Source organism: Balaenoptera physalus (assembly GCF_965194825.1).
Source record: "Balaenoptera physalus genome assembly, chromosome: 10".
Classification (NCBI taxonomy): domain Eukaryota; kingdom Metazoa; phylum Chordata; class Mammalia; order Artiodactyla; family Balaenopteridae; genus Balaenoptera; species Balaenoptera physalus.
The window spans coordinates 74,979,552-75,000,312 of record NC_138889.1 but is presented as its reverse complement, the minus strand read 5'-3'; the positions used below and the strand labels follow the sequence as shown (position 1 = coordinate 75,000,312).

The 20,761-nt window shown below is 53.6% G+C and overlaps 1 protein-coding gene across 2 annotated transcripts in view; it reads right to left on the bottom strand.

Annotated features, from left to right (window-relative positions):
• Positions 1-11,306, bottom strand: part of KCNC1 (potassium voltage-gated channel subfamily C member 1) — a 44,408-nt gene extending 33,102 nt beyond the window's left edge. For both annotated transcript variants that reach the window (XM_082476629.1, XM_082476630.1), the window contains exon 1: positions 10,732-11,306. In XM_082476629.1, the coding sequence (XP_082332755.1) occupies positions 10,732-11,301 (570 nt within the window). In that variant the 5' untranslated portion in view covers positions 11,302-11,306. The remainder of the gene's footprint in view (positions 1-10,731) is intronic.
• Between the last annotated feature and the right edge of the window lie 9,455 nt (positions 11,307-20,761).

The following is a 20,761-nucleotide window of genomic DNA, read 5'->3' as shown; positions in this document are numbered from 1 at the left end:
CCTAAAGAGGTATTTGAAGGGAGAGTCAGTTGCTGAAAAAAGGAAGCAGGTGGTGAACAGGTGAGGGTTTGGATCTTCTAGAGCCAAGCGCTGTTAAAAAGACAATAATGGAAACCACGATAATTAAGCACTTATTATGTTTCAGGTTCTGGGCTAAGTGCTTAACACATTCAATCCTCCCAACTTCCCTATGAGTCAGGTGCTATTAATATCCCTCTCTTGAGGCACAGACAGGTTAGGGAACTTGTCCAAGGTCACACAGCTGGGAAGTGGAAGTGGGGCCGGGATTCGAATGCAGGCCTCCTGGCTCAAGAGACCATACTCTTAGGAGATAATGGGGCTCCAGGGCATGTTGCCAACACCAGGTAGCCAGGAAGTGGGGACCAGCCCTGAAGCTCAGGCACTTTCTACTGAGCACATGACTGAGGCTTTAAGCAGGGGGATTTGGGACAAAACGCATCCTAGGCCTTCGAGGGGAACAGCCTGTATTGAAAACCACTAACTAATGACTAGAACTTCCCACAAACACAGCTGACAGAGGAAAGAGGATAATGAGAGGGGAAAGGGGAGGGAAGGAGGTGGACGGAGAAGGAGTTGGGGAGGGAGAGGGAGAGGGAGGAAATGAACTTGGCTGGCCTTCAGGAGAAACAGAGTACCAAGGGAAGTCAGACGTGGGCATTAGGCTGGACCAAGTGGACCTGGGAACTCGGTGTCCCTGCAACATCACCATCCTAAGAGCTGTGCGTCCTGGTTTTCGAAAATAGTTTCTCAGCCTCTGAGCTCTGGCTGTGGGTAGTGGTTGGGCTGATGCAGAGTGAAGCAGGAGTTTGGAGAGATGGAAGGGCCAGGATGTGAAGAGCCTTGTCTGGCCCTGGGTGGTGACAGCGGCAATTGGGACACTGCCCTGACTGCGGTTTGCCCCCCTCGTCCTGATTAGAGCACTCCAGCTCTCCTATCACTGCCTCAGCCTCTGCCTCTCCATCACTGCTCCAGGCTTGGGGGGATGGAGGAATTGTGTTCCCAGGTGAGGCAAAGAAGGGTAGGATCAGCCAGTAATAGGCTCAAAGGCATCATGCCAATGTCTGACCTAGGTCTTGAACTCTGGCCTCCTTATCCATTCTCTCGATGATTACGTATTTAGCATCCACTATGTGCCAGGCCCTGTTCTAGGTGCCAAGCACAGAACAATGGGTAAAAGAGACAAAAATCCCTGCCCTCTTGGAGCTTATATTCTAGTGAGGGAAATATACAATAAACAAGGTAAATGAGTAGAATATAGTTCGATGGTGTTAAATGCCAAGGAGAAAACGGGAAAGCACAAAATGGGGGAAGGGAATGCAAGGGTGCAATCCGAGAGGATGACATCTGAGTCCAGGCCTGAAGGAGGCAAGGGAGTAAATAGTGAGGGGAAAGGTTCCAGGTGGAAAGCAGGGCAAGAGGACAGGTCCTGAGGCAGAAGCACAAGCACTGTGCTGGCGGAAAACCAAGGAGGCCAGAACGAGCTGAGTAGGAGAGCGGCAGGAGAGCGGAGGGAGAGGTGGGGTGCGGGCAGCTCGTGTGGAGCCTTATAACCCTCGTAGGGACCGGGGCTTCTCCCCCAGTGAGACCAGAAGCCAGAACGAGCAGAGCACAGCAGTGGCCAGATCTGACGAGTGTTTTACCAGGAGGGCCCCGGCTACCCTGTGCAGAAGGCGTGGGCAAGGGCAGAAGCAGGGGGGACAGTTCACAGTCATCCAGGGGAGAGAAGATGGTGGCTTCAGCCAGGAAGGTAGCAGTGGAGGTGACGTGATGAGACCGGGTTCTGGCTAGGCTTTCAACACAGAGACTACAGGATTTGCTGATGCGCGAGAAAAAGAGCGGAATCAAGGATGGTGTCGAGGTTTTTGGTCTGACCACCCAGGTGGATGCGGCTGTCATTTACTGAGCTGGGGCCTCACCCCCCAGGCACATCACCCTGATGTCAATGTCTTGGGCACGAGGAAAGATCAGAATCACCCGTGAAGCTCTGTCAACCCGCACGCGCCCATCCAGGCCTCTCTGTGTCCTGATACTTCCCCTCCACTGGGAACTGTTTCCTGCCTCAGCACTTCTCAGAATCTGATGTGCGTATGATTCATCTGGGGATCTTGTTAAAATGCAGATTCTGAATCAGTAGATCTGGGGGGGCGGGGCTGGGGCCTGAAACTCTTCATTTCTAACAAGTGCCCAGGTGATGCGGATGCTGTTGGTCAGAGGACCACACTGAGTAGCACGAGCCCCCACGTCCCAGACCCCACGGCAAGTCCTCCCTCTCGCGTATCAGCTTCTCCGGGGAGTGCAGTAAGCATCCTGACCACCTCCTCCCAGATCTACGAGTCGAATTCTCCAGGGACAGAGCCCAGGAGCCTGACCTTTTGAAGCATCCCAGGTAAACTGAGAGTCACCCATGGGTGGGAGTCCTCCAGCAAACACCCCTGCAGCCCCCATAGCAACTATTACAAACACCCCTACCCCAGCCCCGGCCCATCCAGCACAGCAGAAGCTCACTGCCCCCCTCTCTGCAGCGCCCCTACACCAGTGGACTTAGACCCCGCACTCTGCTCCAGCCCCTACCGCCTGGCATAGCCTCTCGTCTCTGAGTGCACCTTTCTGCAGCTCCTGGAGGGCAGCCGGCCAAGAGAAGGGCCTGGAGAAGAGGGCGGCAGGTGCCACCCCTGGGCCTGAGCAAGCACACTGTAAAGAGGTGGTACCCCCAGGGCTGTGGCACGAGAGGGCTGGATGAGTGTACGTGCCCGATGGCTCACAGGGGCCCCGCGTCCGCGGCGACCCCTGGCAGGACGGGATTACTCTGCCTTAGATGAAGGAATGAGAGCAGGCTGAGGGAGCCTGAACGAATGTAGGAGGAAGCTTCTGAGACCCCCATCCCTGGGCTCCTGCCCGCTTGGTACCGGGAGAGCTCGCATGTGCCCTGGAGAGGAGGTGGGCCGAGGACGCGGAAGGAGAAATAGGGAAGGACTAACCTGGCTCCCGCAGCGCCTCCGGGGAGCTGAAGCCTGGAATTCTTAAACTCCCGGAGTGTCAGACTGGAGAAGGGACTTGGTGGTCACTTAGAAGTTCCTCTGTCTTTCACAGGGAGAGAAACTGCAGCCTGAAGGGGCGATGGAACTTGCCTACAGAAGCCTGGTTGGCTTAATGGCCTGGGTGCAGATCTTGCTCTGGTGTAGTTGCCTGATACCTACAACTGGGGTCTTGCCTGTGGTCTCATCTCTCCCTGTCCCTGGGTGGGTGCTAAGCCTGAGGGCCTGCCTGTCCCCAGCCACAGGCCCCCAGAGCTGACCCACTGACCTCCAGCTGGAATCATGCAAGCCTGGGGACTTCCTGTGCAACCCAGACCCCTCACTCCCAAAGGAGGTCAGCGAGGGCAGGAGCAGCCAGCTAAGCATTAGGGACCTCGGGGGATGGGTTTTCATGTTCAGCAAAAACTAGAAAGGACACTGAGAGAGGGAATGGATGAGCAAAAACCTAGAGGTCGGAATGAGGGCTGAAGATGAGGAGGCCAGGGGGGAGCCTGGCAGAAGGGCGCAGCGGGGCGCACGGCCAGCTTCCAGAGCAGGAGGCCTGGAACGCCGAGCTGAGGAGGAGCCAGCATGCTCACCGCGCGGCACCTCGTGCATGTTCACTGCTGATCCTCCCAAGCCCCCTGCTGCTTGCCTGCAGGCCATATGGAGCCCCGAGGCCTGCACGGCGGGTGGGGGCAGTAGAGGCCCCTTCTGAAAACCCTCTTGTTGGGGGCTAGCAGAGCTCCCTCTTACCCCACCAGGCTGGACCCTCACCTGCCATGGTTCAGGGGCCAGAACTCGCTGAGCAGGATTCCCAGACAGGTTTTTGGGGAAGAGTGTTTGGTGAGGGAGGACGGGACCCAGAAGGAAACCCGAGTCTGAGCCCCAGGAAGCCACAGACCCCAGCATCCCTGGAACAGTGACAGGCGGCAGTACTGACTAGTGGTTATGGACAGAGCTCCGGGGTCAGGCAGACCCACAGCTGAATGCCGCTCCACCACTCGTGAGCTAAGCGACCTTGGAAACGTTACTTAACCTCTCTGTGTCTCAGCAGCCTCATCTGTGGCATTGGTGTGATAATAGTGATACAGTTCCATGGGAGTTTGTATGAGAATTAAATGAGAACATGTACATCAAACCCTTAAGGCTGTCTGACACATAGTAAGTGCTTTAGTAAACAGTGGCCATTAGTATTGTGACTCAAGAAAGGGAGGGGCTTCTGGAAAATCCTGCTTGGGGGATAATAACAGGATTTGGACCAAGTCTGGGTTGACTGGCTGAGGGAGGTCTTGACCAGCTGTACTGGGCCCTGGGAGGGGAGTGGGGAAGGGAGGAGGGAGGGCAGGTAACTGCAGATTCTCCCTCGCTCAAGGGAGGAAATCAGAGGCGTAAGTAAGGAGAACAGTGTGCCCAGGTAGGGTTTGATATTCTTTTAAAACTGAGAGCCAAAAGAAATGCAAACGGCCAGGCCCTGGGCCAAGAGGCTTGGGGTGTGAGTTTGAGCCTCGCTGATGGGCTGTGTGGTCTTAAGTGTCTTCCCTGCTCTGAGCCTGTTCCTCCTCCACCGGATGAGGGCAGTGGCTAGAGGTGGCCTGGGAGTACCCAACAGTCCCATGCATGTGAAAGGTGGTCCCTCCCACACAAGTGGTTCCCCTGAACTAGGACCAGGCATCTAACTGTCCCTGGAGCCTCTCAGGCCCCCCTTTCCCTGGAGCCTGCACCCAGGGATGGGACACTCAGGCCAGGGGTGTGGCCAGGCTGGCCCGGGGGCTGATGGGAGACAGCGGCTTGACCTTTTGGTCCAGAGCAAATACACTGGTCATGAGACTGCTCAGAATAGCCGTATAACTATATTCAGCTGTCTTGGGAGGCCCCGAGATCCCTGGTCCAGGCAGCGGGCCCTGGAACAAGCCCCCACCAGCCACCCTCCCCCACCTCTGAGGAAACACGCCTCCCTCTCTGGGAGGCTCAAGCCAATCTCCTCCAAAGCTCTGGCAGATGCCAGAACGCCCAGAGTTAGGGAGCACAGACTCCTGCCCCCAGAGTGCCAGACTCCAGACACTCCCTGAGGTGTCATAAGGTGGGTGGGGTTCCCAGCCACGGAGCCAGGAGGTAGAGACATGGGTTTCTGAACCAGCCCCCCAAGTAACGTGTTCACATGTGACCTTGGATAAAGCACTCCTCATCCAGTTGAGGTTGATGGGCCTCAACATCCTCATGTGTCATGATAATACCTCCTATTATACTGAGTATGTAAGAAGCTTAGACTCTAGAGTGGGAGACAAACTGGAATCAAGCAAGGCTGCTAATGAACATTTTATTACAAACTAGATCGCTTCTCTGAAGGGAAGGACTCTGGTTCTGGACCCAGCCTGTGGGGTCCAGGAAGGCATTGCCAGGGAATTGATGTTTGAGGCGGGGTGTCAAGGATAAAGAGGGGCAAACCTGAAGGAAAGAGTGCTCCAGAGGGCACAGCGTATGCAAAGGCCCCGAGGCTGGGAGATGTGGCGTGTGCAAGAAACTGAAATGAGGCCAGGATGACTGGAGCTCGGTGAGTGATGGACAGAGCCAGGCCAGAGGAGCCTAGAGAGGCAGGCAGGGCCTAAGGGCCACATTATGGGCTGGGGAAGCACCAAAGGGTTTTAAGCAGGCAAGGAGGTGAGCTGACAGATCTGTGAGTTGAAGAGGCCTCTGTGGTTGCCAAGTGGAGGAAGAAATGGAAGGGCCAGGGGCTGGAGGCGGGATAGCAGTCAGGAAGCTGCAGGAGAGGTGGGCCTGAGGGACACAATGGTGGCTGGAACCAGGATAGTGGACATGGAGACAGAGGGCAAAGGATGGAGTCTAGAGAGAGTCATGAAGTAAAAGGATAATCCAACCAATAGGAGTAATAACAGTAGCCAACATTTATTGAACACTTACTGCATGCCAGGCCCTGTGGCTTGGGGCTCTCCACCAAGATGCAGATAACTCAGTTACTCTTTCCATCAACCCTCTGGAACAGGTTCTATCATTATGCCCATTTTAGAGGCGAAGAGGCTGAAAGATTCTGACTAGAAGACACTTGGTTTGTGAATATCATTACTGGGAGGGGAGCTGGTGGGGGGCTGGAGTACCATTCAAAGACACGAGGACACCTGTAAAAGCATCGTGGGAAGGAGAAAAACACTGAATGGGGGACACACTGTGGTGGGGAGCACTTGGGGTGGCAGGAGGGGAACACACCCAGCCCTTCTCCACTGCTCATGGGTCTCCTTCACATGTTACCATGACTCAGAGTGGGGCCCTGACCTGGGGGAGCGGGCTCTGAGGTGGGGGACAAGATGCTTAGGAAGTCCCTGATAGCATCTCCGTCCCCATTCCCTCTGTACTCCAAGCCAAGCCAAGAGCCCAGTGTCAGCTGGGACCCAAGGGAGGACCAGAAGTCTCTGGCTGGGCTCTGCATCCCAGCTTCCAGGTGAGATTCCTTCCCAGGGATTTGAGGAGGACGAGGACTACATCAGGTCCCAGAAAGGTGAGGACAAGGCAGAGAGACAGAGACCTGGCATCAGAGGAGAGCTGAGCAATGAAGTAGATGGAGGTGGGGCTTCCCAAGTGTGCGGCCATTGGCTCTTCTTTGTCATTAGAAAGTCAAGGGACTTTGGGGGACAGATATCAACACACACACACACACACACACACACACACACACACACACACACAAGATACTCTCTGGCCTGCAGCGCAGGGACTGCCATTGGTGGTGTGTGACCTGACACAACAATGTTCCTGATGACAACATGAAAATCATAGATAAAAGCCAAGAGCCTCAGACCTGTGCTGGTCCCCGGGGAAGACAGGAGGGCAGGTTTCAAGCCAGGGCTGCCCCAGCACAGCCCTGCCTGCTCCCATACCGCCACAGCTTTGCATGCTAGCACTGCCGTCCCCTGCCATCACCTGGCTAATTCCTACTTGCCCCTCAAAGCTTGTCCCAGTGTTACCTCCTCTGGGGTAGTTCTTACTCTCATAGTCCCAGGAAGCCCCTTCAGCCCTTACCGCAAACTGTCATCAACATCCTTTGCTTCTGTGTCTGGGACAACACCCCTCACCCCAGAAGACAAGCTGGGCTATCCTGTCCCGGCTCCCCTCCTCCCCCCTTACCCCCTTGGGCTGGGCGCCCCGGAAACCCTAGGAGAGAGGGGCCAGGGAACCCGCTGCTCCATCTAGTACCGTCACTCCCGAAGAGCTCAGATGGGACCTTCCACCCCAGCCAAGTAGCCCCAATCTCCCAGGGCCACCGCTAAGGCCTGCAGAGGGGTGGCCTCACTGCCTGGCCTGTGCACCAACAACTGGCCTGAGCTAGAGCAGTATTCCCACTGAGGATGGGGAATGGGGGGCAAAACCGCTCACTAAGGCAGCTCAGGAGTCCCAGGAGATGGAGGCAGCAGGCAGGAGGCTGGTCTGGAGTTTCATCTTCCTCAAGGCACACACACCCAGGCGATGCAGGGCCTCTCTCACATACGAGCACACACAGCCACACTGACACCAGGTTCTCACACACAGCCTCCGTCTCACACACCCCTCACTACACACGGTCTCTGTCACACATCGGGCCCTCACCCCACACAGCCTCACACACAGATGGGCTCGTGCACACAGCCTCACATGCAAGGCCTCACAGTGTCATGCCTGCCACACACAGAAATACACTCACCTCAAGTCTCTTACACACCCCAAGAATCTCCCTCTCTCCCTCTCACACAAACACACACACAGCATCTCTCTTACACATACAGTCTCTCTCTCTCATATACGCACTCTCTCCCACGCAGTCTCATTCTCACACACGAAGTCCATCCCTCAAAACACACAGAATCTGTCTCTCTCACATTCACACAGAATTTCTCTGATACAGAGACTCACAGAATCTCTCTCACATAGTCTCAACACACACACACACACACACACACACACACACACACTCCCAGAGTCTCACTCATATGGTCTTTCTCACACGCATGAAGAACCTCTCACACCCACACAGAATCTCTCTTACACAGATTCTCACACATACAGCTTTTCTTTCATGCACATCTACAGTGTCACACACAGGATTCTGGTCTCGAATCCAGAATAAACATTTAAGTCCCCACCCACAAATCTGAGGCGGCTTGGGGTCTGCGTGGGGAGGGGTAAACAAAGGTGACAGCAGTGGCGGAGCAGAGATGGAGGGGGCAGGGTGGGCGGGCGGCCGGCTGGGCTCTGCGCAGATGCGCTGCAGAGAGGCAGCGCAATGCAGCTAGGCCAGCCGGGCGTGCAGCGGGAAGCCTGGGTTCTAATCCAGGCTCTGCCCTCAGTTCCTGCGTGCCCTTGGGCAGGCCCCAGTGTCCTCATCTGTCACCCAAGGGAGCTAGAACAACCCTGTGTGCCTATGGGGGAAGGAAGGTGGCACAGATAGGCTGTGGGACCATACCTTCTAACCCATCTCCACACCCCCCCCCCACCTACTGCCCAGCTTCTCCCTCAGAATCTGCTCTTCAGTGGACACTGGAGAGAGCCAGGACTTTTCTGTAAGGTTTTGTACACCAACAAGACCCCATTTATCCAACCCATTTATCTGCATGAGGTGACGGCCACCCCAAGGCAGAGGAACGGCCAGTGGGAGGAGATGGACAGGGCAGAGGGCTGGAACGTGCCCCACGTGACCCCTGCCTATCCTGAAGCTCAGGGGCACAGGCCAGAGCCCTAAAGCTGAACCCAAGGAGAGGGGTGGGGGGACCCAGCCTCTTGCTGGGGAGCCCGAAAGCTGAGAGGACCCTATGGAAGTCGGGCCTACTCTGCTTCTGGGGCCAAAGGGGTGGTGGTTGTGGTGAGATGCTGTCCGAGGCCAAATGCAGGCTGAATGGGCAGCTGCTCTAACCCAGGCCTCTGCCCCGTGTGCCCCCCGCCCCACATGTGCCAGTTCAACCTCCCAGTCCCCTTCCTCCTGCCCCTCCCCACAGCTCAGCCATAGCCTCCAGTTACATAATCCCCTGGCTCTGGTGCCCTCTGTCAGGAGAGGGGAGGGGAGGGGAGACCTCCGAGCGTCTCAGTCCACTCTGGAGATGGCAGGGAGCTGGGGGCCAGCTCGGTGGAGGATGGGGTCCCAGGAGATTTGGGTTCCAATCCTGCTTGGCCTCTAACTCCCTGGGTGACCTTGGGCAGGGTCCTCAAAACAGGGGGTTTAACTCTCCCCATATTACTGTGCCCCCCCAAACACACACACACACACACACACACACACATCTGAGCTAAGATTTAATATATAAGACCTGCTGCCCCCTCCCTCAGACGCTAAAACATTGAGTGTTTTATCTCAGTAACACACCCACCAGGCCCGTGCCTACACACAGCCTTTCTCTGCCACGGACACTTCAGTGCCCACCCTGCAGTCCCCTTTCCACTGGAGTCAGCTGGGCAGACACTCCTGCCCCCTCCCCTGCCCGAACCTCCATCCCTGGGCTCCAGAGGGCAGGAGGCAAGGGATGTGGAGCAGTAAAGGAGAGCGGGGCAGCAGAGGCAGTGTTTGGACTGGTAGGGGGTTAGTGGGTAGCTCACACATGGGGGAGAGGCTCTGCTTTAAATTCCCAACTCTGACCCCTCCCCTCATGCCACAGGCTTGGTTCAGGCCTCTGAGAACAGAGCCCAGCAAAAGCAAGACGTGTCTTCCAGGGTAGGTGGCTGCTACTGGTGTCTCCCTTAGGGGCTCAGTTAAAGCAGCAAGGACCCTTAGAATTTACCAGACCCCCTCTCCCATTTTATAGTTGAGGAAAGTGGTCAGAGAGGCCATCTGAGGGGCCAAGGTTGACAGCAGGGTGCCCTTTCTCCCTGGCAACAAGCTGCTGTCACTAAAGGGGAGTGGCTGATGAAGACACACCCACCTCTCACAAACCTTGTCCTCGCAGATTCCCCCGTAGACCCCTTCTCTGCCCCGACAGGTCCGAGAGGAAGCATAGGCAGAAGCCCAGTGGCCCTCTCAAGCACCCTCTCCTTTTGACAAGGCAGAAGGGCAGGCTCTGTTCCCAGGAGCAGGTCTCAGAGGGATCACATCCCCCTCCCCAACTATCTACCAATTAATTAGCCATAAAGGTTCCCCCTTGACCATCTCCCCATGGCCTGAAGCTGCTCCCTGGGGAGGGGTGGTCTCTCTCAGGCAGCAGACCAGTTCTCAAGCCCTCTTCTGTGGGCCCTGGCTGGTTCCAGGTGGCCCTTACCTGGGAGAGGGGAAGGGCTCCAGCTTCCCTCCCCACACCAAAATCTAAAGGACAGTTCACACTTTCACCCTGTACACCTGTAGAGACGCAAATATGCACACACAGGCACTCCTGCACACTCAAACATACACACATGCTCACTCATTCCCACTACATACCTTACCCACCCAAATATACACCACCACACTTACATAAATATACACACACAATCTACTCATACACACAAACACACCCATTCATACTCACCCATACACATTAAATCTGGAATACAGGCACAGACTTTACATATGTACAAAGCTAGTCACCCTTCAGGAGAGTCACTCTGTCGCTTACACACGCGCACAAACACCCCCCTTTCAGTTCTGACTCCCTAGGCACCAGTTTTCGAATCCACCCCTGCCCTCGCGAGGCAGAGGACCCTGACTTCCCCGCCCCGCTCTTCAGATGGGTAAGTTGTCACTTACCCGCGCGTAGCGGGATGAGTAGGGGTCCTCGAAGAGCGCCCAGATGCGCGGCTGCCAGCGGCGCCAGAAGCCGCCGGGCCGGCCGTCCGGGGAGTCGCTGAGTGCCAGGCGCTTGGTCATCTCCAACTCGTCCTCGCCGTCGCCTGAGTCGCCGGGGCCGTCGGCGTCCGCGTCGTCGGCGCTGTTGTCCAGGGGCGCGCCGCCGAAGCTGTCCAGCGCCTCCTCGGCGTCGCGGTGCTGGCGGTACGTCATCCAGCAGCAGGGCTCCACGTCGGTCTCGTCGATGCCCCAGAAGGCCAGCTCCTCCTCGTAGAGTGGCCCGCACACGTCGGCCGGGCAGTGCAGTTTGCCCGTGCGGTAGTAGTTCAGGATGTGCGCGAAGACGCCCGGGTGGCGGTCGAAAAAGAACTCGTCGGCGCGCGGGTCATAGTCGAAGTGGCTGTGGGCGTCGGGCTCTGCCAGCCAGGCGAGCCGCGTGCCGGGCAGCGTGCGCAGCGTCGAGCGGTACGTCTGGTGGCGCGTGCCGCCCACGTTGATCACGATGCGCTCGCTTTCGTCCCCTTGGCCCATCGCGGCGCCTCCTTAGGCATGGCGCGGCCCAGCGACACCCATGGGAGCGGCCGCCAGGGGGAGTTGGCGCCGGGGAGGGGGGCGCGCGACCTCCTCCCCCCTCCCCCCAGCCGTCGGGGAGACAGAGGACCGCGGCTCTGGCTACCCCCAGAGCGACTCAAGCCCCTCAGGGCGCTTTCTGTCGGGTGCTGGTCCAAGGGCGTGTGCGCGGGATCCCCAGGGTCTCTAGGCGCCAGATGTGGGAGGGAGCTGGTCCGGCTGCGGAGGAGGCAGAGGAGGAAAGAAGGGAGGGAGAGAGGGAGGAGGAAGGGAGGAAGGGGGCGGCGGCGCTCAGCGGCGAGGCCCAGGAGGAGGGAAAAGAGGGTGGGGGGGCCGGGCTCCCGTCCCCATCTCAGCGGGAAAATGGAGAAATCGACACAAAGCTTTTGGGGGGAAGGTCAGCTGCTTCCAGGGCCGGTCAAAGACCAGCCCCTGGAAGGGGCAGGGGAGGGGAGGAGAGGGAGTCTGGAAATTCGCGCTCTGCTGTGAGGTGGTCGCCGCAGCGCGCTCTCGGCGCGGGGGAGATGGATGCCCGCTGCCTTCCTCCCTGCGTGGCCCGGCTGCGCAGGGCGGACTCCGGCCCCCTCCCTCTCCTTGCCTGGCTGCCTGCTCCCCCCCGGCGGCGGGCGCGCCCGCCCGCCCTCCTCGCTCCTTCTCCCCGCCTCTCGGAGGAGATGGCGGGCCCCCTGGGCAGGGGCACCAGGGTTGCTGCTCCGTGCTGCTGCTGCGGAGCGCTGCGCTCGGTGCGCTCCGGCTGGACCTGGGGCTCTCCGCTGGGCTGCGCTCCGACTCGGCTCCGGCGGCGGTGCTGAAGGGACAGCTCCGGGACTGTTGCGGAGCTCCGCGGGGCCGGGAAAGGGTTCTCCGGGCTGGGCTCCGTCTGCGGGGCCGGCGGGCACTGACTCCGGTGCCTCTGCGCCCTGCTTGGGGCAGGCTGTTGGCTGTGCCGGCCGAGGCGAGGGGTCCGCGGCGGTCGGACCGGGGAGGCGGGGGTGGCGGGTCCGGGCGCGGCGAGGCAAGGCTGGTGAGGCCGGGGAGGCGAGGCGCGGAGCGGCCGCCGCCGCCGCCGCCGCGACGCCGCTGCTGCCGGGGCTGCTGCTCGGCTAGCTGGCTCGCTTGCTCGCTCGCGCGGTCCGCGTCCAGCCCGCCGCTCTCCGGACACTGGCACACGGCGCGCGCAGCCGCACTCGCCCCCGGAGGGAGGCGCCGCGCTGGGTCCTAAAAAGCCCTGATTCCGCGCCCCCCTCCCAGCCCCCGCGCGGAGCCCGGCCTCCCTCAACCCCGGCGCTGGGGGCGCCAGCCCGGCACCGATCCTGCGGCTCCGGGGGACCCGCCGACGCTCCGCCCCCGGGGAGCGCCACTCAGTGGGCGGGGGCTCCCGGAGACGTCTCAACCCGCGCCCCAGGGTCAGACTGAGGTGAGAAGGGCGTCGGTACCCGCCCCTGTCTTTCCAAACTAGGGACTGTCTGATTCCCTAGTGAAACAAGACACCCCTGATCGCTATCAGAGAAACCTCGACCCGGACCAGTATTGACCGCTCCAAGCAGCTGTTCAATACCGACCCTTGCAGGGAACCTGGAGCCCCCATGACGCTTCCATAGGTACCCTCTTGCATAGTTTCCAAAATAACACACCCCGCGCTCCCCTATACACAGCACACACCTGTACTAGGTTGTGTTGTCCTCTAAGCCCTCTACTAAAACCCCAATAATCTTGAACCCCTATTAACTCCTTTCGACCCTTTTCTGACCCTGGGCCCTTCTTAACTCCAGGCTGACCCTAGTCTCCCATGAGTGCCACACGCTCTGCCATCCTGATCCCAGCTCACTGATCCTCCCACAATAGCCCAGGATCCTTAGCTGAGGATCCCTTGCGAAAAGGGCATTCTGTCCGTAGAGGTCAGAAGAAGCAACGGCCTCTAGTGGTCGCGAACACTGACAGCCCCCCTTTCTCCGTAGGGCTTTAGCTGCCCTGAATGGGAAGCTGATGCTGTGTCTGGGGGCTGGATAGGAGCAGCCCCCTGCTGTGATTCCTGGCTTCACAGTTGATCCTGGGGTGGGAGTTGCAGTTTGGGCCTCCGAGGCTTCCTGGACCATGTTTGCTGGTGGTGCCTCAGTTTACTCAACCGAGCAATCACTCCTTCACTCCTTACTTGTTCCAGGCTCTGTCCCAGGCACAAGGGCACAAAAGACCCTGCCCTTCAGGGGCTCCAGGCAGTCAGGGAAATGGGCAGGTGGGTCTGGGCAAGGCTGGGGAGGTCAGGCCCAGCTCCAGGGGTGGCCGCACTTGGAAAGAGACTTATTGATCCAGACCAGCCCAATCGAACACAAGGCTGCCTGGGCAAAGGGCTATTTAATTAAGAAGACATGAGGCTCTTATTTACCTGTTGGCACTTGCTAACTGCGCAGACAGCTGTCCCTCGACACTGACCCACAGACCTGGTTGTGGGCCTGGGGATGAAGCTGTGTGGCAGACATCTCTCTCCTCACTTGGCCCAGCGAAATCTGTGTGTGCTGGGGCAAAGGTTTGGAGGAATGGAGAGGTTTGGAGAGGGGCAAGGGGCAGAGCAAAAGATGAGGGGTGGGAGAAGGACAAGGGGAAAGACAGAGAGAGGCAGAGTTATGGCAGAAACAGGGGCAGAGATGGGCAGAGGCAAACAGAGAGCTGGAGTCTGGGGCCAGGATGGCACCTCCTCACTCCAGAGATTGATCTGTGTTCTTCTTATAAATGGGAGCTTCTTCCCCTTCAATACAATTATTTCAGAGTAATACAGGGATGAGAGTGCGTTTCAGTGTCCCTCTCACCCTGACCATTGTGAGCCCTGTCCCCTACCCATGAGGAAGCCAGACCCAGTGCAGCTCAGCTTGGCTCAAATTCAGATTCCCAGGACACAGTTCTCTCAGAAAGTTCTGCCCCAATCCAAGGAGGTGATAAAACAGAGAAACGGAGTCCCCAGAAGGAACAGAAAAAGATGGACACAGAAAGATGGAGACACACACACACACACACACACACACACACACACACACAAACACACACAGCTGGGAGAAATCAAGATGGGGAGAGACAAGACAGAGGCCTCGCCAAAACTTCCCTTCCTTCCAGCCAGTTGTCTAGTCCCTCTTCTCCCCCAGGAAGCCTTCTGCGATTCTGCCAACCATAGGGGCCCAGGGTTCCACCTCTTCCCTCTCCTGCAGGACCACATGGATCAGAGTCTGGCTCCCTAACCTTCACTATAGCTTATTTCATTTCCCAGTAAAAAAGGACTATCAGCTCCTCCAAGGCTCCTTCTTGCTTGCTTCCTCCACAGTGCCCAGCGGACACTAGCTCCTCATTAAGGGCTGGATGATTTGAGAAAGGCCAGGAGAGAGGCTAGGATCCTAGCATCCTAGTGTCAGAGGCCATAGGAGTCTGGAGCCCTTAACCCAGGCTGACTCAAAGGGAGACTTACCCAGGGTTTCTCGGGGAGTCAGTGCAGGGCCCACTCAGGCCACTACCCCATGTTGAGCCATAATGGGGAACTGAAGCATGCCCCAGATGGTGGGGAGAAGCAGAGGGAGAGGCAGAGAGAGGCCAAGGGCTCCTAGAAGGGGTAAAGTTGGGTTATTAGGAGCCCTGGTCAGGCCTGGCCCTGAAGGGCTAGTAAAAGAGGCAGGCCAGGGTTGGAGGGAGGCGGCGTGTGAAAGTGTATCTATTGCACCTAAAATCCCCTACGAGGCAAGCAGAGAAGGCTCAGAGAGAGGAGCCTTCCAGGTGGGAGAGGGTAGCTGCCCATGAGGTGCTCCACGCTGTCCCACTTTAGGAGTCTCACCTTCATCCTTGATGACATCCCAGGCCCCAAAGGATCTCCCCCTTCTATATCCTAAGCAGGGACACAAGAGTCCCTTCTCTCACTTCCCCTTCACACTGTAAGAAGGCTGGCATTTGCAGAAAGCCTAGAAAAATCAAAAGAGCAACATAGAAAAAAAAAGGGGAAAAGCCCCAAAGAAATGGGTAGGGGTAGGGGTAGGGAGGGAGAATCGCTGAACTGAGCCTTAGCTTCTTACCAACGACCACTAACCACAGACCCTCAGCCCAGCTGAGAACCTCACCCCTTTCCACTTGTGAGCAGTCCCCCTTATTCATAGCCATCTGCCCCCTCCCTTGCAGAGGAAAGCTGTGGTCTCGTGCCAGAGGCTCTTTGGGATCACTGGCTGTTGAGGGGCGGGGAGCAGCGCAGGGTGCAGTGAACTACCAGTGAGGTGGTGTTATTCAGTGGTCAAGAGCAAAAACTCTGGAACCAAAGTACCTGTATTGAAATCCTAGCTCCACCATTGACAAGCTATGACCTTGGGCAAGTTATTCAATTTCTCTATACGTCAGTTTCTTTATCAATGGATATGAATAATAATAAGCCCTATATCATAACACCTCAGCTCTGTAATTTCTCTTGCTCAGGCTAGAGGAGGGGGCTGATGAGAAGGGCTGGAGGATGAGCTGGGGCTGGGTGTGGACAAGAAAAAGGTGAAGGGAGTCCTGAAGCCAAGTTTGGCCTATGTTCTCACACCTGGCATTTGCAGGCCTTAGATCTGGTCCTGCTAGGCTCTGGAACTGGCTTAAGTCCAACCCCCAGGCCTTGGTCCAGGTTGGCCCATGCCATATGCTCTCTCCCAGGCCCAGAGCCTTCACATTCCTGGTGGGTTGGGGTGCCATCTTGTGGCCACATCTGGAAATTAACCTAACCAGGGCACAGAGCCGGCTTTGGGGTGATGATAAACAGTGCTACCGGCAGGCTATCTTTTCCACAGATCAGAACTCCTCTCTCCAATGGACAAGGGAGAGTGAAAGTAGAAGTGCCATAGCGGGAAACTGGGGACTGTGGCTGTCAGATTTATAGCTTGAGCACTGACCCTGGTACCTAAGCTGGGAATGGGGTGTACAGTTGTTCCTTTTGTTCCTTCCCGTGACCCCTGGGCAAGTGGATCCCAGATCTCTTAGGCCAGGGGAAGTCTAGAAAGGGGCCAAGGTAAAGCATACTCCGGGGAAGTGCGGAGTTTGTCGATCTCTGCACGTGTTGGACCAGGTAATGCTTTGCTGTGAGGCTGTCCTGTGCACTGTAGGCTGTTTAGCAGCATCCCTGGCCTCTGCCCACTAGATGTCAGTAGCACCCCTTCCCCATTCGTGACAATCAAAAAGGTCTATGGACACTGCGAAAGGTCCCTTGGGGAGTAAAATGTCCTCTGGTTGAGAGATGTGGGTACAAATCTCATTTTGCTGTTTACTAGCTGTGTAAACTCGTTACTTTCCCTCTGTAAGCTTCTGTTCCCTCATCTACGTAAAGGGAATAATATTTTGTGAGGATTCAATGAGATAGTGTCTCTCATTTAACTTCCTCTCCTTCCCTCTTCCCCCTCCCCTCGGACTGCCCACCGCCCCCAAACCCTCTGTGACCAGCCTTTACCCCATGTCTCCCTCATGGGCTCCTGCCATTCCCAGCAGCGTGGGTCCCTCAGAGTGGCAGTATGGCCCCAGGGGCAGAGTGTCAGCCCTCCCTGGGCTTGACTTGGGGGAAAATGGGCCTCAACACCTTGCCTCTCGCTGCTGGCTGTAGGAGGGAGGTGGGGAGCAGGGAACGATGATGGCTGTGGTGAGGGATGCACAAGGATGGTCAGGCGTGCATATGTGTAAGAAGGACAGGTGCGCGTGGGCACTACTGCGAGAGTCCCTGGCAGGACCAGATAGGGGTCGCTGAGTTCTCCCGGAAGCAGCTGGAGATGTGTGGCTGCCCCAAGTGTCTTCCTCCCTCTGCGACCCTTTATAGGAGCCTTGTGGGGTCTCCTGTGTGTGCTCCTGGTGGGCCCTCGTGCCTGAGTCAGCCTGTAGGTGAGCCTGGTTGGCAGTGCAGGGCTGGGTCCAGGTTCTATGAGGCCTGAAGTTTAGACATTTGGGGGAGGGGATCACATTAAAAAAAAAAAAAAAAAAGAGCAGAAAGTTGGGTACAAAAGTGAATATTTATTTAGGCTTTGAAATCAGGACCAAATGTAAATTTTAGAAAGCTGACAAATACTAAAAATGTTTAAAAATCCAGAAAAAATAGCTTCATATTGTTACTAACTGCTTGACACACCTACATAATACTTTTAAATAAGTTATATTTAGTTGGAAGCATTCATAATGCCAACAAAAACAGTTGCAACTTTTTTTTGCAATTACAGAATGATGTTCAGTTAACAAAACCACATTCATTTTATTAAAGCTGTATCGAATATGACTGAAAATGAAAAAATCATCATCTTCCCCTATAGCTGTTTTTTCTGTGCACCAACATGAACCTGTGTTAGATTTCCATGCCACTTTACAGCTCCCATATTATATCAGGCAAGGTTTGTGGCTACTGAAAATACCACTGGGACAGGGCCACTTAAAGGTACATTCATGAAATGCACAGGACCCAGAGTAGCCAAAACAATCTTGAAGAAGAACAAAGCTGGAGGACTCATACCTCCGCATTCAAAACTTACTACAAATCTACAGTAAACAGACTGTGTGCTACTGGCATAAGGGTAGACACACAGATCAATGGAATAGAATTGAGACTCCAGAAATAAACCCATACTTTTAGTGACAATTAGTTTTTGCCAAGGGTGCCAAGACAATTCAACGAGGGAAAGAATAGTCTTTTCAACAAATAGTGCTGGGACAACTGGATATCCACATGCAAAAGAATTGATCTGTGTGTCTACCCTTATGCCAGTAGCACACCATATAGAAGAATCAACTAAAACTGGGTCAAATACCCAAATGTAGGCACTAAAACTATAAAATGCTTCCTTGGATTAGGTCATGGTTTCTTAGATATGATGCCAAAAACACAAGCAGCAAAAGAAAAATATAGATAAATTGGACTCCAGCAACCACAAAAGACTTCTGTGCTTTAAAGGACAATATCAAGAAAGTAAAAAGACAACCCATAGGATGAGAGAAAATATTTGCAGACCATATATCTGATAAGGGTCTAGTATCTAGAATATATAAAGAACTCTCATAACTCAACAATAAAAAGACAAATAACCTCATTTTAAAATGGACATAGGATTTGAATAGAAATTTCTCCAGAGAAGATGTACAAGTGGCCAGTAAGCACATGAAAAAATGCTAACATCATTAGTCGTTAGGGAAATGCAAATTAAAACCACAATGAGATACCCTTCACACCCACTAGGATTGCTAGATTAAAAAGACAAACAGTAACAGTGCTGTTGAGGATGCAAAGAAATTGGAACCCTCATTGCTGATGGGAATGTAAAATGGTGCAGCTGCTTTGGGGAAGACTTTGGCAGTTCCTCAAAAATTTAAACATAGAGTTATGATATACCCAACAATTTCACTTTTAGGTATATACCCAAGAGAATTAAAACCATATGTTTACATGAAAAGTTGTACATGAATGTTCATAGCAGCATTATTCATAATAGCTAAAAAAATGGAGACAAGCCAAATATCTATAACCTGATGAATGGATAAACAAAATATAATGTATCCATGCAGTAGAATATTATTCAGCTATAAAAAGGAATGAAGTACTGATACATGCTACAACATGGATGAACCTTGAAAACATGCTAATTGAAGGAGGCCATACACAAAAGGCCACATAGCGTGTGATTCCATTCATATGAAATGTCCAGAATAGGCAAATCCATAGGGACAGAAAATAGCTGAGTTGTTGCCTTGGGCTAGGGGGAGAAAAGAGAGTGGGGAGTGACTGCTAAGGGGTACGGATTTCTTTGGGGAGTAATGTTTTGGAATTTGATAGTTGTGATGGTTGCACAAAGTTGTGAATATAATACAAACCACCAAATTGGACACTTTAAAAGTGTGAGTTTTATGGTATGTAAATTATATCTCAATTTTTTTTTTAATTGGGAAAAGTTAAAGAAGGATCAGTAAACCAGAGGGCTATAAATAATTTGCTTATGCTAAGAAAAATCTGTCATGGTTCCAGCTCCCTTATCTGTAAAAGACCTATTTTGTTATCTTTTTCTTTGAAATGTTTTGAGTTACTAAAGAATTTCAGAACTGGGACATACCTTTTAAATTCACTAATTCATTACCCAGAGAGAGAGCCCAAGTCCAAAAGCTTTAAATCACATTCCCAAGGTCTCAGAGTTGGTTAGGGGCACAGCCAGGCCTAGATCCCAGGAATTATGTGGCCGTTGACATCATCTGGGACTTACTGCCCCCTGTTACTGGGAAAGTTCTATATGAATTAAAACTCACTGTTAAATGTTGTCTAAAAAAAATTTAAAAGTTAACTATACAAAAATGACCCTGTACTGTATAAAAATGACTATTAGACAGCCTCACATTTTTTTCCCCTTAGTACTAGTGAGTTGTGTGCAGAGGATTTAAGTGTTTTATATATGAGAAAAAACTGAGCTAGAACCAAATTGTTTTTCCCATCATTAGCACCATCACCATTTTTGTCTTTATCTTCCTCCTCATACTTTCTGCCTTGATAGTATGCATTATTGCATCTTGCTCTTTTTTCTTGCCTTTTTCAGTCTTGCCCACTCCTTTCCACTTGCATCAGGCTGTATATTCTTTAAGTGCCTCTTCAATGTGATTCTATAATATCATTCTCTATACAGACAATTGAGAGCTAATTCAGTCTCTCCTTCCAGCATGGTTGATCAAAACTTGTTTGATATCACTGATAATTTAGGGGATTTTCTTTCAGGCTCACCACTCTACTGGAAATGTCTATTGGAAATTGTGCCTAAAATGTACACTTTTAGGATTGTCAAATTTGGCAGAAACTCCATCAAGTTTCTTTCATCTGTGGACTGTAAGAGTTCAAGGTATATTGGGTTTTCTGTGCGGTGACTAAATTTAAATGCTTTTAAATTGGCAGGGTTCATTTTAAAAGTTTGTTGATGCTAAGGTCTTATTATAGTGGCATATTATGAATTTTATTCTGTCTTTGTTGATGTCAGTATTTTGTGTTAGACCAGCAAAAAATTTAAATCGCTTTCCAGTATGTTCATATAATTCACTCTTCTTTGTTCATTAGATTATCAAACAATGCAAGAGGTTTTTCAATAATTCCATTAAAAAGTTATCACTTTCTTTTAATAAACTGCTTTTTGGTATGATCTAAATAGATGTTGGGGGGTACAATTGTCTTCTCAATGTCAGACTCATTGTAATTTATTTCACTGTTCATTCTCATTACTTCTGTTTTATATTTCATTGATTTAAAATATATTCCACTAAACCCAAACAAGATGTATACCTTTCGAGGGGACCCCACCATGCCCATAAATGCCACCCAACACAGGGGGGAAGTCAGAATAGAGACAATGGTCATAACCAGTTGACTAAAATATTTTACTTTGGAAAATTTGAAAAGAAACTAGACCATGTGAACATATTTCTAGGG